General features: G+C 40.6%; 1 protein-coding gene across 2 annotated transcripts in view; it reads right to left on the bottom strand.

Annotated features, from left to right (window-relative positions):
• Window positions 1–5,070: 5,070 nt before the first annotated feature.
• znf704 (zinc finger protein 704) overlaps window positions 5,071–19,684 on the bottom strand; it is a 71,300-nt gene continuing 56,686 nt past the window's right edge. For both annotated transcript variants that reach the window (XM_022202332.2, XM_022202331.2), the window contains exon 9: window positions 5,071–18,317. In XM_022202332.2, the coding sequence (XP_022058024.1) occupies window positions 18,203–18,317 (115 nt within the window). In that variant the 3' untranslated portion in view covers window positions 5,071–18,202. The remainder of the gene's footprint in view (window positions 18,318–19,684) is intronic.

Raw genomic sequence — 19,684 nt, forward strand, 5'->3', positions numbered from 1 at the left:
GTACTAGTGAAACGTCATCATCGAGACTGCATCGGACCAGAGGAGTGTGCATAGATATGAATCAGTAGATAGATATATATCTATGGCTGCAGCTCGCAGTGGACAGGAGGATTTTATTAGAGGAAGTCATACACAGGATTTATTTTCAAAGCTACGTGTGTGACAGTAATGATCCGTGCCAGACCAGACCTCATTAGCACTTCCGCTAGGTCGGCTAACTTCCGGTCACTCCATGGATGCTGTTGTAAGTAATGTAGCCAGAATGTTAATTAATTTTTCGTTTGGGCTTGACAAAGACGAGAACAAAAATATTCAGAACAAGTGGAGCAGCTAGCTAACGCTTATTACAGTTTGATTTACATTTTCAGAGTCTCATTTTTGAAATTATGTAATTTTGCCGTGAAACAAATCACGGCTTGTATTTTGTAAGAGAACCCTGGAAACGTTGTTTATCCGTAATTCCACTAACTTGACTGAATGTGGGCTGCAGTTCCTGTTATCAATATGATGTATAAATGCAAATGGACTTCACATATTTCACTATGCAGACATTTTTATTGATATCCAATATATTTTATAGACAAACATATTTGATAGAAATATTAGAAATGGATTTCTGTTTGGATTTCTGATGGAGGGAGTTTATTGAAGTCTTCTTGGGCTCACACGGTAAATCATTTAAAATAGAAACTTCATATTCAGTTTAAGGAAACTGGAAACTGCAGAGCGACAGAAGAACCAACAATATTTCCCGTTTTCTCCTTTAATGAGTCAACTCTTCTGCTGCTTTCAGACCAAAGAACTACAGACTCTTCACAGCCTGCCCAAACTCTTGGTACAGGACCTCACCACACAGGTCAAGAAGGTTTCTTTCTCATTTCTACTCTGAAGCTCACCTTCTCCTGCTCAAACTGCTGACAAATGTTTCTGCTGCTCTAAAGTCTGGTCTCCAGAACTTCCTAAAAACTCTCCGAGTCTCTTCTGCTGCGGGTTGCTTTGAAGAACTGTTACAGAAAACCTCACTAAACCACATGGAGGAGCCTCAAGATAGTCGTCCAAATGAAACCGTACAAAAACCAAACTAGCACAACCCAAACGCTAAAGTCTCCTGCAGCCTACCAGAGAAGCTCTTTAAACAGAGAATCAAGACAGGAACTCTTACCTTCTGGACAAACAACGTTGGTTCACAAACAAGAATACAGAATGTGTCTGACCAAAAACCTCTAAAGACTCACTATAGCCAAGATAAAGACACAACTCAGCTGCACCAAATCCACTAATCACTGCACACATTAGCACCATGTGATAACTGTGGCTAAAGAACCACATTTACCAAGACAACTATCCAGTATAAATCCCTAAAACACACCAAGAAACACATTAAAGACAATTTTACTGCTGGAAGCTGGAAGCCAACACCTAAAGAACAAACCAAAGCAACGGAGCCGAACCCGGTTCAGGAAAAGAAACAGAGGAAATGTTTGACTGCAGACATAAAGCAGGAAGACACTGAGCTGCTCAGGTGTTCCTGATAAAACCAAGCAGCCACCTGGACAGCCAATAGGAACACAGCTTACTGGAAGTCCAGAGGGCTGGCTTAGTGAAGGAAATTTAGTTTAAAGTTGAAGCAGAAAGTTAACAAAGAAAGTTGAAAACCACATTCTGATACCTGAAATCTCTGAGTTTTCACACAAAGAACACCTGAACATGTCAAACTGGTTCCATAGTAGAACCTTCACTGTAAAAACATCATAGTATGATGTGTTGCTCAAAAAACATTACAGCCGGCTGTCTAGGGTCACCGAGGAGTGACACAAAAACAGGACAAACACTGGTTTCCAGGAGGTTAGGAGGGTATTTATTTGAAAGAGTAAGTTTACAACAACACAACATGTGAGCAGAAAAATCACAAAGTCTGTCTTGAGTTCAGCTGAAAATATTAATTTTTGTCTTTTTTTTTTTACCAAACTTTTCAGGAAAGAGATGAAGAATAATTAAAGCTCTCATGTAGGAGTCCAACTTATTATGGATCCTTGTGGAGAGTTTAATCTTAGAGTTTGTAAAGCTGTTGAGTTTTTAGGTTTACTATAATCTCTTTAGAAATAACTTTCAATTTTACTCAATTGTATATATATAATATTTAGAAGAATCTTTCTGTAAAAATGCCTTTGGGTGTTTGGTTATAGGCGGCCATGTTGATTTTAGGCCTGAAAACAGCAAAAATGTCAACTATGTTACAAAAAGTCCCCTAATTATATATTGACCTACGAAACACGCTCTGTGTACATTGAGTCTTACCTCATTTGTTTTGCTCTACAATTCAGATTGAAGTCTGCATCTGCTCCACAAAAATACAACATTGCTGTGATATAGACTGTATGTGTACAGCACACAGAGACTCCCCAATAACAACGAGTATGTCGGGTTTTGGGAAAAGTTAAACAGGAGCTGAAGTTTAGTTTGTTGTTTCTCGTTACTTGCAAGATTTTTTCCTGAGCTTGTTGTGTTTGGTTATAGGCGGCCAGCTTGATTTTAGGCCTGAAAACAGCAAAATGTCAACTATAATACAAAAAGTCCTGCAATTATATATCGACCCACTTATCTAATTGCTCAGAAGATTGTACAAAAAGTAGAGCAAATGCACAAAAATACATAAAAAATAACTGTGATAGTAATATATATATTTTTTAAAATCAATTTTATTTGCGATTTTACACAAAAATACAACAAAGAGGAAAATGCCAGGGATATTCTACTTTACATCACACAAGAGGGGGAGATAAAGTGAACAATTAAATGACACTCAAAGAAACAAAACAATTAGGAGGAGCCAGGTTTAAGTTTGAATTTTTTAAGGTTGTTAATGGATCTTTCAGCTTTTTTGTTTTTAGTTAAATTCATAGTAGAAATGTATAAGTTCTGTGATAGTAATATATTTGTGGTTAAAGCAGTCTGATGACGACAATACTCATTTAGCTGCAGTACCTAAGTTGAGCACAAGAGGGCATCCAACAATAGCGGCTCCATCTGATGGCTTTATTTCTCAATCCAGCCCAGACTGCCTGGAGCCTGCAGCTGAACCGACTCATAACTGGTGGCTGTTATATTTAGTAGAGCTCCACATGCCCAGATCCAGGAGGACACTGAGGAGGCAGGAGACCCCAAATGTTTTTATTCAGCTTCTTACTATGCAGGCCATATGTAAACACGTCATGTCTTGGTAAATTAAAGCAGCTAGGGTTATTTCAAAAGACGTTCACTGGTCTGATGCGGACAGGATTCAAAAAAATGTTTGAATTTAGCTGCAGTGCTATCTTTTTTTTATGTTAAAACAGGCCTGGAAAGAGTTAAAATGTAAACCAGACGGATGAATTTAAAAGTCATTGTAACAGTATAGCTTATGATTCACACAGAAACGTCAGTATTTGTGGTCCACTGTTAATCCAAACTGTATCGTGTTCATAAATAAAGATGAAAACTGAACAGCTACACATGTTTCCCTGCCAGAGTTTTCCTGGCTCAGCAGGAAGTGTGATCAGTATGGATATAATGAAGGCAATGAGTCTGTGTTACCTTGTTTGACAGCAGAAATACATGCATTTTCTTGATATTTCTAAGCCCTGGATGGACAAAAATGTATATTATGCTGTTATTATTCTCAATTCTTATCGTATTCATGCTGATTATTTTCTTTAGATGCTGGTGAAAACTTTATTTGGGAGCACCAACAATCACTCTATGCAGGAACCTCTGCATAGATATACTGTTATTGAAGAGGTTCCTGATGTTCTGCAGTAATTCCACTGATTTATGAGGAACATTCTCATTTTTTGAGATAGATCAATATATAATTGCGGGACTTTTTGTAACATTGGTGACATTTTTGCTGTTTTCAAACCTAAAATCAACATGCCCGCCTATAACTAAACACCACATGGCATTTTCATACCAAGATTCTTCTAAATTTACGTAAACAACTGAGTAAAATTGAAAGTTACTTACTAAGATATTGTAGTTAAACTGTTCCATACTTGACTCACACACTACTTTATGTTAAATAACTCAGAAAGCCTTGGAGTCTTGCCGGTCTTTTCTTCAGGAAGAAATGACATCATGTGGAGCAGGTCATGTGATCTGGAATTAACCCTCATGTTGTCCTGCAGGACAAAGTTTAAAAATGTGGAAATTTTTTTTTTTGATGTCCACATTTCAACATTTTTGGGAAATTTTTCAACATTATTGTGGTGGAAAAAAAGAAATGTAAAAAAAAAAAAAGGTTAAGAACCTACCATCAAAATCAACCAAAATCCAACAAATTTCGCTGATTTTTGGTTGATTTTTTTAAATGAATGTTCTTAAAGAAACTATTAGAAGTTTTACTGATATATGTGTAATCACTTTAGATATTTTTAGGATTTTTTTTGAAATTTTTTACTCATTTTCTGAAAATATTTACAAGAAATTTCTTGCCAAATCTGGGGTATTTTTTTTAAAAAATTTTTTTCAGACAAGGAAACGATATTTTTTGGTTCTGGTAAATGAGGACAACAGGAGGGTTAACACACTTGCTTGAGAGGTGTTTTTGTAATGGCTAACTTGATTGAAAGCGATTTCTCAGACACAGATACAATTTGTTATTTTCCATATAAAATTTGACATGTTGCCAAAAAAGAAATATCTGTCATGATGATCTCAAGTTAATTAAAAAAAAAAAACATAATCAAAACAATTTTTGAATAAGCTCATTATTGTTTAGCTAATTAGAAGGTGGTTGTTATTAAAGTTGTACGGTTATTTAGTTGACATTTTAGTGATATCCATTAATTTTTTTATGAATAAGTGATTATTTCCATAATAAATAATTATGGAATTTGTAAAGACATGATCATAATGAACATAAAAAGACAATAGTTTTTGTACTTTTAATAAAAATGTATGCAAGATATATCCCATGGACTTCAAAAGTCCCTCAAAAAAGTTACCTCTCAGTGGTATATTCGCTTCAGCTGACTGAAAAAGCTAGCACAAATAACATTTAGCTCCAGTGACAAAAGACACGGTGACAACAGCTAACAAACAGCTGCCAAAAAATCTTTATTCAGTTATAACCAGATGCCTGCAGAATCTTCTAGTCACACAGATCACTCTGGAGAAGATCTAAACTGTACACCGAGTCAAACAACAACAGCACCAGAACGCAATTTGTCAGTAAACACCATTTACAACAAGAACAATGGCAGTTTCTACACACACAGATCAGATAAGAAAAAAGAAAAGTATAGGAGTTAACAGTCAGTGTGCATCGATTCTACTCATCTGAGAAAAATCATCATATATTGATAGAATTCCTTTGATAATATCGTGGAAAAGAATATAAGAAAACATCATTGGTGCAACAGAGTATACATTTGTGTGATAGAGCAGATACATATTGCAGGTGCTTTGTGAAGTGTGTAGTGTTGATAATAAATCCCATGTAGACTCAGTGTCTGGACAACTGTTTGAGGGTGTAATGTGGAGATGCAGGCTGCTTTAAATGTGCAGAAAGAGAACATTCAGTTCAAACATGGCTTGGTGTGTGTAAGGTCCAGTCGGCAAAAAACCTTCAGAAATCCTGAATGTGCAATTCGGGATGAAAACGTTCATATTTTGACAGGTTGGGAACTGAAAGATTGGTTTTCTTGTTGAGAACCGGACGAGAATATTGATACCACACTCGCATCTGTACGGTGAATATGAAGCTACAGCTAGTTAGCTTAGCATAAAGAGTGTAAACAGAGGCAAAGAGCTTAAATGGTTCTGTCTCACCAGCATCTTTAAATATCAGTTATTAATATCAATATCATGTGTTGTTTGTGTAATTCATACAACAAACTAAATGTAAAACATGTTTAGCCCTTCAACCATCAACAACATGATTGATGTGCTAGACCCCACCTCGGTGTAGCATCTTTTCGCTAAATAAAGCTAACCCAAAGTCCTTGTAAAGTCTGGCTACATAGACACAAGTGGTATCAACTTCCTCAACTAAAAGATTTGAAAATTTAACCACTTTAGTAGTGATAATTAGCCGCGTCTGTGAACTTTGGATGAGCCAAGCTAGCTCTTCTAGATGTTTCCAGTGTTTTTGCGAGGCTAAGTGAAGTGTAGTTTCACATTTGACATTTACTTTTGTTTGGCTCAACCTCAAGAAAAACTGCTTAGTAGTGTTGATAGGCCTTTTCTTTAACCTTTAGACAAATTTTAGCTGGTTACCTAATTCTACCATGGCTTCAAGCGCTAAAGTAAGCTAATTGTCAAATAGCCACATCTTAACCTTACAGACACGGGATTAATTATCAGCATTTTAAACAAACTCTGCGAGAAAAACAGACGACGCAAATTAGTCGGTTAGTGTTAAAGATGCTGGTAGAACAATTTTGTTACTTTCAGACAGAGCCAGGTTAGCTGCTTTCTCCCCCAGTTCTTTATGCTAAGCTAAGCTAACTGGCTACAGCTCCACAACCTCAGTCACGGTATCAATCTCCTCCTCTAACTCTGCAAGAATGTGAAAAAGCATCTTAGCCACAGTTCCAAAAGGGAGTCACTCACAACTCCGTCGACTATACAGACACAAAACAAGGATGCGTTTTTCCACGATCAGTTCGTATTTCTTCTTCTCGCCTCTCTGACAGGTGAGATAATGACCATAGTTCAAAGCATTTCTCATGGCTATTGGCATGAAGACTTCTGAGACATTTCTGTCACGGTGCAAACACGCAGAATCGATTTTGCCTCTAATTTGTGGCTAGATTGTGCTCTTGCGACCGCAGAGATCTCTCTTTGTCTTCTTGAGTTTTCGGGTTTAGCTGTATTGCTTGTGTAAGACTGATCCATATGTGTCTTGTTCTTCCTCGCCCTCCCCTCTGCTTTGAACCTCCTCGCGCCCTCACAGCGAAGGGAAGCTACCGATTTCATGGACAGCAGTGATTCTTATCAGCTAAGGTCACAGATGGAGCCCGTGTACATGTGCTGTTTCTCATCGTCCTCATCAATTATTCAATGGCTTGGACACACACGGACACAGGAGCTCCACTAATTCGCCAAACATCTTCTGGACGATCGACTCGCCGAGGCCTTGAACACTCCGCACCACAACTGACCACGACAATCACAACATCGTGTAAAACGCCACTGAGCTTCAAAGCAGACGCAATATGACCTTGCATTTAGCATCACAAGCGTGAAATCCCTTCGCTTCTGTTTCATTTTGGTCATTTCAAAGGAGAGCGACACTCTGTAGGAGCCAGTATTCAGGATAATGCTTCACACAGAATTTATGCTGGTGTGAAAAGCAGCAGGGGGAGGTTTATTATTTTATGTCAATGTACTAGTTGATAATGCATGAGGTATGACAGCTTGCACACTGAAATGTGCATTTATGGCCGCAGGAATGGCTTGATCTGGCTTTGTAGGGAGTAGAGGTGTACACACAGACACACTCGCACTAAGCTTTTGTTTCCCGACGCAGACAAACAGGAGGAGCTGTAAATGCTACATTGAACAGATGGGACGTACCTCAGGCGGTCAATGGAAACACACTCCATCATCTCACCCCTCGAAACGCAGACACACAACACACACCGACACTAGCAACTCCTTAGCGGAGCTTTCTGGACCCGCGGCCTGGTGAGCAGCCTCCATCAGCGAGCTCCTCACATCATCACAGGATGAGGGGACACGGGGACATATGTTGAGCAGCGAGGGCACATATTGGCCCAATGACATGAGCTAACACAGTTGGCTTTCACACCTCTTTCACTCTGTCTGTGTGTGTGGAGAGGTTGTGTAATATCGGGCGCAGTGTTAAGGAGTCCTGCCCCAAAGACGGCGTTTAGTTGCATATTCTTTCCTTAATAAATCCCGCTTGATATATGATGCAGACAAATGAATGTTGTAGCCCTGTGACAGACTGGCGACCTGTCCAGGGTGTCCCCTGCCTTCGCTCGAGTCAGCTGGGATAGGCTCCAGCACCCCCCCGCGACCCTAGTGAGGATAAAGCGGTGTGTAGAGAATGGATGGATGGATGAAATGAATGTGGCTTGCTGCAAGGTAGAGTGGAAACGGAGAGAGCCTTGCCAATATGGAAAACAGCTTGCACCTCCCTCAACTGTCTCGCCTAATTTCTCATCTTATTTTCAGTCTTTTTCAGTGCAATATAAGGTCTCATTCGTCCCTCAGCGATGAGACGGCAGGTTTATGAAAACGTACTCCTGATGACCCGGAGGAAGCAGACCTGAGGGAAACATACTGGAGCTCATCCTGTAGTTTTCCCAAGACTTATTTTCACCACATAAATTAAAAAAAAAGTAAAGAGAGGCTTTGGGAGACAAGTATTGTTATTAGAGCTGACAGAGTTTGAGGTATCAGAGCACTTTGGTGTTGTGAATAATTCCTCAACCTGCAGCAGTACAATGAGACGCTTTCCTACAGGGTTGTTGTTTCAGCATCAGAACAGAAGTAGATGAGGCCGATTGGATGCAGAGAAGGCATAACACCCGCCAACATCTGCTTTTTATCTCAACTGTTAGGAAAAATGTATTTATATCAGTCTTTTCAGACTCCACATGAATGCCAAAACAGCTTGGGAAACACATGTATTCACTTTCTTGATGAGAGTGAGACGAGAAGAACGACACCACACTTGCGTTTGTACAGTAAATAAGGAGTTAGCCTTTTAGCTTAGGTTAGCATGAAAGTTTCTTGAGCAAAAGGTAAAAAAACCTCTGCCAACCAGCACCTTCAAAGCTAAGGAATTAATAGATTTAAGTTGTTTTTCCATACATAAAAGAGAATAATGACATTTTTGCAGTTTTATTGCATGCTACGTACTCGAATATTACTTCACTGTGGTGTCTTGGCTAGTTGGCTAGTAGTAGCTCCTCAGAAACAACAGACATGCTGCCTTCAAATTCTTGAGTTCATGTTCACCACATTAGAAATCATGTCAACGGAACACTAAACACGGCAAAAGCAAAATAGACGCTTTTTGAACTCATGACCCTGTTTGAAGGCAGCAGTAGTTTGGTGTATAACCCTCCCTTGAAATTGTCAATTGTTGCTTTCACACTTTGGTTTTCGTACAGAAAAAAAACTGTTAGTTTGAACTTTAGCCACGTTGAAAGAAGGATTTTATTACAGTTGGCAAACTAGTGTAGTCATTTTCATAGAGGCTTTAGAGGAGAGACTCATCATTTAGAGAATCCTGAACAGAAATCTAAGGAAGAATTTTGCCATAGATGGTCGTTTTATGACACCTGGCTCAACCGCTCAGTGAAAAGGCGAATGACTGACCTGAGAATTATCTAGCCAATAATGTTGGAGGTATAAACTAAGGGGAAAGACACATTTTAGATGTTATTTTAGGGCAAAGTCAACAAATGTTTTGAGCGTTATGTCAAATCAGATTTCACTAATGTTTCTATAAATGTAGTTTTTATGTCCTGATGAACATTAAAATTGAAGTTATGGCTCTTTTCTCATTCATTTAGATCGGGGGCTGGTCTTATTAGCTTTAAATCACCGTGAGTTGTTACCTGTAAGAATTGTTTTGTTTCCCCAATCTCAAGTTGAGCTAACATGCCAGTGGATGCTACTTCACATTTACTGTACAGTTGTTGGATGTTCTCTCCTAACTCTCAGCAAGAAAGCAAATCTGTGAATTCCTCCGCATGTCACCACCGCCAGCAGATCACGTTTCCTTGATACTTTGAACCGAAAGCTGAACTGATCCTGTTCGTGAAATCCTCCAGAAGCAAAATCCCCTCGTCCCCAACCTTCATCCCCGTTAATCAACTGTGTCACCTAATGCGCTGAACAGATCCGGAGAAGGAAAATGTGTTGCATCTACGATTTAGTTTACAGTCTGGAAACACATATCAAACATTTACATTTAGAGGCTTCAAAAGGATATAAAACGCAACATACTGTACCGAGGACGACGGGGTGGAGAGCAGCCGCCGCCAAACCGAGTCTCTGTGTACGAATCTACAAGTTATTTAAAGTCCCCGAGCGCTGCTGAGGGATTCTGGGTTAAGTGCAGTTTTAAATCATCGCTGTGTTCAATAGTCTCGTGGTGGTAAAGTTTGGTAAGTACCACATGATTCTGATCACACACAGATGGAAAATATCTCTCTGGACGCAAGAGGAGGAACAAGCAAGAATTCACACTTCAGATTTCTTCATAACTCTGGCTGGCTCTGTTCCCACCACTGCTACAGAGAGGCAGGCTTTAGTGCACAGCCTCCTCTGGCGATCTGTCTTCTACCAGCATCCCGCCAGACTCACTGTTAATACACACAACAAGAAGTCGGCCTCGCTCAGACTGTGACAAATTGGTCCGTGCCAGCAGGGAATCACAGGTACTTTCAAACCGCTTGTATAGATTTGAAAACATGAGTCAGGGATTTCTTTTCTTATGCCAGTTTTTTTCTTTTGTGTGTGTGTGTGAAATGAAGACACTGAAGGCAACACTGGCTGCTCCCAACCCCTGTCATGGACGCCACAGCACAAATAGAGCACATTTATATAAAGTCATGTATTCCATAATTTTCCTTATTTGCATGCACATGCAGTATTAAAAATACAGTTAGACCAGAGCAGTAGATATACCGTTTGAAAAAAGAGTGTAAAAATCCAGTGCGACAGTCATTGAGTTCTTGAGGTCTGACATGATTGTAATCCGATAAAACAGCCAATGAGGTGATCCAGTTTGAAGAGAGGCCGAGTCTCTCTGTTGCATATTTAAAGCTGAAGGAGCTGCCCCACAAACACCCTGAAATAATCAACTCAGCTGCTAATATTCCGAATGCTTAAACCCAATAACAGAATTTCAGGCTGATGAAAGTGCTTCTCTCCTGTCTGCCTGTTGAAATGCATTAATATTCAAACACCTTCGCGCAGAATGCAAGTGATGCCTTTTTCAGGTTCCTGTGGAAACCACTTAGCAGCTCGGCGCTAAAAATGGATCACCTCACCGACTGTTTCACATGCTGTTTGCTGAGTGAGGCTCCCTTGATTTCCCAAACATCTTTTTTTTCTTTGAGATTGCACCACAACAGCGATTTTTCACATCGACGTACATTTATCTACAAGCCCTTGTACAAAAGGGGAGAGGAGGAGTCATGTTTGGGAAAACAAAGACAAGAGAAAAGAAAAAAAAACACACACACATTGAAACACAGTAGAAGATTGGATTGAAAAAACTGTTTACAGCAAAGAGTAGAAAAGTCACTCTTAGATCTTGCAACATCTTTCTGGAACCGAGAAATTGGGCCAAAGGGGCCTCAGAACGCAACTCACAGGACATTTATTTGTATCAACAAATCTTTGAATTCTAGATACAGAGAGGAGAACTCAGACTAGCCAGCACCAGAGACATTCCACCACCGTCGCTGTAGGCCTGCATATCACAGCAACACACCTCCAGAGTTAGAAACTCTACGTTCATCAAGGCACATTCATATATAATCCTCCAAAGAAAACAAGGGTGAAGCGGATTCTGGAAACACACACCGAGGACTTCCTTTTTAATCATTAATGCTCAAAAGAAAAACCTCCTCCTTATTCACATTCCTGAATGAATGGAGGGCTGAGGGAGGGCCTCTCCTCTTTTTAATTGACAACAACGCCGCCCCGCCGCTGCACTGGCAGCCCATAAGGAGCGAAGACGCACAATTCTGCCCGACGGCATGGTAGCCATAGAAACCTGTTGGTAGGATCTGGATGCTTTAGAAACACACATACCCCTCCTCAATCTCTGCTCGGGGTCATTTCAGACGATGCTGCACCGCTTCAGCAGAGCGCCACCTGCTGTTTATCGAGTGCTGCCCATGCTAGAGGGTCTGTGCGGGGCAGATAACAACCCCCTCACATGTTTTATCTGCTGGTAGAGGTGGGTGGCCGGTTTAACCCTCGTATCGTCCTGCGTGGCAAAAATGACCGGTTTTAAAATGTGAAAATGTAAAAAAAAATACATTTCTACAGTGAAACTTCTGATGTCCACATTTTCAACATTTTTGGGAAATTTTGGCACATTTTTCGGTGCAAAAAGAAATGTTAAAATTGTTTCTTAAGAACATTGATCAGTGAAATTTGCTGGATTTTGGTTGATTTTTTTTTGTCAGTGTTCTTAAGTAAATATTAGAAGTTCTACTGATATACATGTAATCACTTTAGTACATATTTTTACTCAATTTTTGGAAGATTTTACTAATTTTTTGAAAATATTTACAAGAATTTTATTTTCAAATTTGAGGGATTGTTTTGGAATAAAATTTTTTAGGGAAACTTTTAAGGAATTGCTGGAGTTTTCTTCCTGAAGGTAATTTTTTTTGCTGAATTTTTGGATTTTTTTTCAGACAAGGAAGCCATATTTTTTGGTGCCCCTAAATGAGGACAACAGGAGGATTAACCTGCAACCACAGAGCTGAAAGGGCCTCCGGACTGAAGGCACTTTGCCGACAGGAAAATGGAAAACGGCAGAAATTTGGAGAAAGTTTGGGATATCACATGGATATACTGATACACACAGATACTGTAGCTTAGGTATACTGTACTGTAGCTTAATCTGAATATACTGTAGCATATATTGACCTATACGTCGGATGATATAAGGTATATTAATCGTCAGCCTCTTGTCACAAACAAGTGTTGTCATGTATGAAATACTGATCTCAGTAAGGATCAGGTACATAAACCAGGAATCCTTGTAAAACTGTCAACACGTGAACTGCCGTTAAAGTCGTCACCGGACCGGACCGCCGTGCACGGAGGACGCGCAGGGCCCCCGTAACCTCCAAGAGCTGATTTTTTTATATCATCCATGAGCAGAATCATGCCATCTTGTTATATTCAGCTTATAAATCGCAGCCGAACGCTCAGCCCTTTAATAGGCAGCAGCGGAGTAAACACGCCAGAGAACAAAAGCCAGACCAGTCGCTGCCGCTTCACTTAGAGAGAAAAATAATAAAAAAAAGTCCTCATAAGTATTCATAGCACTCTCTCTAGAGCAACAACACTCCCTATTGCGCCCCTCTGATGCCACAGTTTTAATTCTGCTGCGTGAACACATGTTTATAATGGCAGATCATTTCGGAGCTCGTGTTTAGCCGCTCTGCCTCCCCTCCAGGTTTCAGGGCTGAGAGATCAGTTTAATATGAATAAGTTACACGATCAGAGTAAGAGGATGCTGCCATATGGCACGTTTGGCATCATTAGGTTGTCAGTTTGGGAGTAAAATGATGAGCGGCGTGATCTTGCTTTGTCTGGCAGTTTTTTTTTTTTTTTTTGATGTCCCCAAAAGAAATTAAATTATCCAATATCCCTGACATCTCTGCAACATCTGACGGGAGAAGAGTTTAATGTTTTGGAACGGCAAAGATGCTGCAGTGTTGGTTAAAGTCGTCTGTTTTGTTTTGTTTTGTTTTTTCCCCCCCATTTGTGCCAAATTTTGAACAGATGTACATCTACAGGTGGCCAGTTTACCGATATGGAAAAATCAAGAAAATGAGGTTGGATGTTGCCATTGACCTTTTTTTTGAGTCAATCTGGAGCTTTTGAGTACACATGGTCTTCATCAGTTGTGATGGAGAGTAAATTTAATCAAGAGCTTTACTTGTGTACGAATTTGAGCAGGAAAAAGAAACGACAATGGGTTGTTAACTCTAAGCTAGCTGGCAGGAGGCAATATATTCAAGATTAGTTTTTATCAGATGCAATATCAGCGATGCTTATTAACGAAAAAATAATCAAACAATACATTATTATGAAATAAAATTTTACTTTTGCCATTTTAATAACATTTTGATCAGTCCCTCCACGAATTTGTGATGTTGCGATGGCACCAATTCACACGAATCCAATCTCTGCGAATTCTTTAACATTTTAAGCCACTGGCAGATGTGTCCAAATATGACTAATTCAATAGTAAATGATCATTTAGTGACTTAAATCTGCCAACCACTCTATGGTAGACCAGTATCTGGCTGCTGCTAATCTCCCACCGTGGTGTGTGAAAGTTGTGTAAATGAGTTGGAGAGTGTTAAAGAATTAGTTTCAGTATAAATATTGTCAATTAAAATCTTGAAACAGGTTCTAAAAGCTGAAAAAATTGCAACTTATTAGCAACTGTCACTGAGTCCCGCAATTACATCGCAACAAATAAACATCGCAATTTTTTTGGAAAGGTGCCACGAATTCAGGCATTTTAGGTCGCAACAATCTCCCAAAACGACCACAAAATCCTGGCAAATTGTCATTTAACTCAATCTATAGTTTAAGACTAAGTGATGTGGGTCAAAAGCTCCAGCAGAAGCAAGTAAAAGACAGTTTTATGAACGGTTACTTCTGAATTCGACTACATCCACACTCACTCATTATTACTAAATTACCTGATGTCAGAATCTTTAGTGATGAAATAAGAGACAATAATCAGTACATTTCACAAAACAAAACCACCAAACTTGATGAATCAGGAGAGAGACAGAGGTTTTTTTATCGGGGCCCCACTCACTAACTCGTGTCTGGACACTTGGTAGGCTTGAGGCAGGGTGTTTTTTATTTTCATGTTCTACAGCATCAACAATGTGTACAAAATGGAGTTAATATGATCAGAGGAAACACGGGAGAAACAGCACTGCGTGGGGTTTTTATAGCACCTACATTTCTCCCCCTCCTCCGCCGAGGCCTCAGCACCAGCATGTACAGGATGCAGGCGCAGACCCGACCGAGTGTCTCTGAAAGCACCGTCATGCTAAAGGCCAGCTTTGTGCCGCCGGCAGTGAATGAAACCGAGATGTTCTCAGGCCGGAGTCCACAAACAAATCCCTGGACGGGTTCGAGAAATACGGCAGCAGATATCCTTTTGAGGTAATTTGGATTAACCATCAATGAGCTTATTTTTGGCCAAATCGACACAACACTGACCGAGGATAAGAATCCACAGAGAACTTCTAGTAGAATTAGCTGCCCTGAAATGCTGCCGTGAAGTATCCGGTCTCACCAGCACCTCTGAATGATCTGAACCAACGCCGGGACTTGTTTCTGGACAGAGCCCTGACCGGATCAGGGTTTTCCCAACATCAATGGAGGAGGGTGGTTCCAAACACCAACATAAAGCACCACAGTGATGGAGGGAGGGAAGGGGGAAGTGCATGGAGTAAGAAACAGCATCCGCCACGTGCAGCCACCGAGGGCTTCACCGACAAAAACATGTTTGAACTGCAGAGTGTTGGTTTGTCAGGAGTGTGCTCGACCCGCTGGCGGCCTGACAGGGAAACGCCACGGGCCGTTTGATAAAAGGTATGTAGCTCCTCGGGAGGAGCCGTAGCGATGTTTTGGATGGGGGAGGGAGGGGGGGAGGGGGCGTCGAGCTTCCGCCCCGCATACTTTCGCCCGGGGCTCCTTCACGTTCGCACACAAGAGGCGACGAGCAAACGTACACACACTGGCGCAAGCACATCGAGACGTCAATCAAACTAATTGCAGGCAAGCCGGCGTGACTGGAGAGAGGAGAATTGGAAATAAGATAAAGGTTTTAAACTCGTGTGGTTTTGGACCCCTAAGCGGCGCCGACAGCGGGAAGCGTGACGTGAAGGAGCTCCAGGCGGGAGCGTGCGGGTCACACTGAAAAGAGCACAAGCTTATTCCGTAATGAAAATTGTGCCGGGGTTTCCTCCTACGTTTATGAATCTCCTTCAGCAGAACATGAAAACAAAATCCATCAACAGAATATATATATATATAGTCATATGTATATATAATGTATATGAGAAAAGAACCCAACAGAAACAGCCAAATGAATGTCTTCTCTTCTTGTCGCTTTGAATTTAAATCTTTTTCTTATATAGACGTCTTTTCTTAAACAATATGTTCACATAGTACAAGGGCGAATCTGTTTTGAGATAATAATAATATTTCTTACCGAAACATCAACATAATGACATTGAAGAAGCACAAAGAGTGACTTTAAGGCTAGCTCTAGACTCAAACAACAGAAGCCAGACAGATTCAACAGCACGTTAGTTCCTCGCGCAGAACATCACACTCTAACCTGTGTTGTTCATAAGGTGGCAGAAGTAATGACCGAGATAACTGGTCATTAAAAAAATACAATAACTACATATATACAGGAAGAAACTAAAAGAACAGACAAAATAGAAACAGCTGAGCAAACGAAAGAGCTACGGTTTTTGATTTACGGGCGAGCGGGGTGTGAGTTTATTAGCTGGTGTTGGTTTGAAATAAATCTGGTGTAAAATGATGCTGTGCGTGTGCGTGTGTGTGTGTGTGTGTGTGTGTGTGCATTCAAAGCATGCATTCAAACAAAACGTCACAAAATGCAGAGTAAATGCAGAAACCAAAGGAACAAGGTGCCTGTTGGGAGACACGCTGGTCTTCACTTGAACACGAAATGGAGCAAGAGTTGGTCCACATGTGTAAACTATTTGGCCTTTGGCTTTCCTGCTTTTGGGCCAACAAGGAGGCTGAAATTCAAATGACAAATCAGATCTTTTTTTTCTTTTTTTTGTTACAATCTTGACCTCTTTCCACCTCATCAGTAACAAAGTCTGCGGACTCTTTTGAAAGCTTGTCCAAAGCTTTTTCTAGCATGTTGCCAAGTGAGTGAAATTTGCACGCTCAACAACAAAGGAGTGGCCTAATCAAGTCCCCCACAACTTTAAAAAAAAAAAAAGGTTTAAAACGGAGGCTACATCTGGGCGAGCACATGTTGTTTGTACTTCTTTTAGTAAGCAGTTAAATTGGAAATATGGAGGAAGATTGGAACATTTTGAACGTTCTAAAACTAACCACAAATGCACCAGGTGCTCCGTTACACAAATACAGTACAAGTGCCTCACTTTTGGTTTTTAGCCCTCCTCCTTTGGTTAACAGATCATCAAGATACGTAAACACAAAGTTGTTGCTCCCTTTGGGAAAGCGTAAAGGTTAGTTCAGGAGGAGGGCGGTGGTCAAAGATCTTTTGATGGCATCACATGCTGCTGACTTCCAGTGGTCAGGAAGATCTTTAAACACTTTGTTTAGCAGGTAGGTAAACAGTCTTGGTTTCACCAAAAAAAAAAAGAAGAAAAAAACAAACACTACATCAACAACGCTAAACATGGCACCTTAACAAAAACCAAAAACATAAAAGAACGACATAAAGGGGTTTTTGGTTGCAAAGTTGTCATGTGTGATGAAGAGAGAAGCTGCTTAGATAGTGCTGCATACAGTATAACCACAGGTCTGAGCTGCTGGTTTTTGCTTTCTTTAGAATCACATCCCTGATGACACAAAGAAAACGACTCAACCGGATAAAAAGTGACATAATATTCTGCTTTGATTCTGTGGGAATACCTGTGTGTGTGTTGGATGCTGTGGTCCATCTACTTTCCCTGACTGTGAATTGGTTCTTTTTTGCATTGATCATTCACCTTGTGTGCCCCTCCTTCTTCTACCTGTCAAGCAGCCCTTCCTGGCTCTGCCTTACATTCCCTCAGGGCTGTCAGGAGGGTGGAGGGGCCAGGAGAGGCTGTGATGTTAGAAAAATCACCACGAAAAAGTCCAGAAATAAAACAAATGGATGAACAAGTTGAAGGAAGAACAAAAACTGCGAGCCTTTCCCTCCATGCTTTTTCATAATCTTCTTCAAACACTTCAGCAAACAGGCCGATTCTTCTTTTTGGATAAAAAAGTGAAGATTTCTTTTTAAATCTTTTGACGAAACACACAAAACAAGCTTTTGGCCTTTTTTCTGACCCCTTCTTTGACTAGACTTTCCATTTAAAAACCAGAGCTGTACAAAACATAGAAAGATGCAACACTGGACTCAACATAAAAAACTGCAGAAATCTTTAGATCTACTTTTTTTTCTTTACACTGTTTAGCTGCACTGGGGTTTTTCCCACAACTGGGATTGAAGGGAATGTACTGGGAATCCTGGACGACGATGTAAAAGGGGACTCTGCCGTCCTCCAGCTGCTTCCACAGCTGGAATGTTTCAGTGGAGCTGGGAGAAGCCAGAACGGAGAGGGACAGAGCCAGAGCTTTGACGGACGAGTTGTGATTTTGAGCTGAAGAAAACCAAACGCATGCAAAACGACGCCCATTCCGCATCTCTCTGGCTCCTGTTGGAGTGGCGGGCCGTTGCAGTGGCGGGGATCGATCAGTCGGTGAATCTCTGACAGGCCTTTTTCCAGCGGCAGGCGGTGCACCACATGTCGCGGTTCTCCATCCCGTACACCTTACGGCACTTCTTCCCCTCGCCGCGCACCTTCCGACTGCAGAGAGGAGACGGAGAATCATTAACAACGTGAGCACCAAACGAGCAGAAAGCTGTGGTTAGACATAAAACTCAGCCCAACGCAGCTAAACTCCTGTTACAGATTAACTTTAAAGAGTCCATGTTGTGCTTTCTGGGTTTGCTCTGGTAAAAGATCTGAACACTCACAAAGTCCACACCATAGACTGTATAATAAAGGACGTAGCGCCTGGCTCCAAACATGAGGCCTATCTGGACGTGTCAAAAACTTGCAGTACCACTCTGTCTGATGGGCTGGCTCCAAAAAGCTCCACAGACACAAATTCTACATGGGAAAAACTAGAATTTTTATTGTGTGATCTATTGTTCTATGTTTTATTGTATGTTTCACTGTTATGTTGTCTGTCTACTTTTTGCAGTGCGCTTCTATTGTGGCTTACTGTTCTATGTATCACTGTTATGTCTTTTTTCTTAGGGACTGCGAATGTAAATTAGCATTAGTAATCCACTATATTTACGCCCATTTCATTAATGTGCACTGTCCCTACAAAATACACAAATAAAATAAAAATAAAATAAAATTCAATGGACTGCTTTTCTACGGCTCAGGAATTTATTTTTTAAAGTTAATGTTTATTCTCTTCTTCATGTCCCTTTTAATGCATTTTGTATGCAGCTTTAGTGTCAGATATAACGTGTACAATGCACTCTACAAGCTGATGGAGTTTATTTCTGTGTGTTCTGACCACAGAAGAGTTTAGCTCTGCTTTTGAAGGCTAACGTTGTTAGCAGTGGTGTTGATAAACAGCAGAAGCTGGTAAATGTGGGCGGGCAGAAAGTCCTCAGCTCTCAGTCCAAGATGGGAACCAGGAAGCAGCAAAATCCTGGTTTCATTTTCTCAGTGCAGAACCCAACGAGTGACGTCACGGTAGCTTCGTCCGTCTTTATCATACAGCCTATGGTCCACACCAAAGACACTTATTGTCTCCCACAGAAATCACTGCTAGCTACCTGTCTGACATACCCCATTAAAGTCAGGGCTTATTTATTTATGTAAGATATTTGCATAACATCCTGTGATGTAATGGACCATCGTTGATCCATGGATTGTACGGATCCACCCACTGTTCAGCACGCATGTGATCAGCATATTAATTACAAAGTTTAACTCTCATAAAGTGAAATAAAGTAATTAGAAGAGCAGTCCTCTGCCAGTACTCTCTCTGTTTTATAGGAAGTGATCCAGATCAGTGCCTGGCAGTTTTTGTGTAATTCTGCTTGCAGACAAACAGACAAAAAAACGGCACTGAAACATCTCCATGACTAATAACTCCTTAAATCTAAATATAGAGTTGCAGTGATAAGATACAAAGCATTTTCATATGA

The sequence above is a fragment of the Acanthochromis polyacanthus genome, chromosome 11 (assembly GCF_021347895.1).
Source record: "Acanthochromis polyacanthus isolate Apoly-LR-REF ecotype Palm Island chromosome 11, KAUST_Apoly_ChrSc, whole genome shotgun sequence".
Taxonomy (NCBI): Eukaryota; Metazoa; Chordata; class Actinopteri; family Pomacentridae; genus Acanthochromis; species Acanthochromis polyacanthus.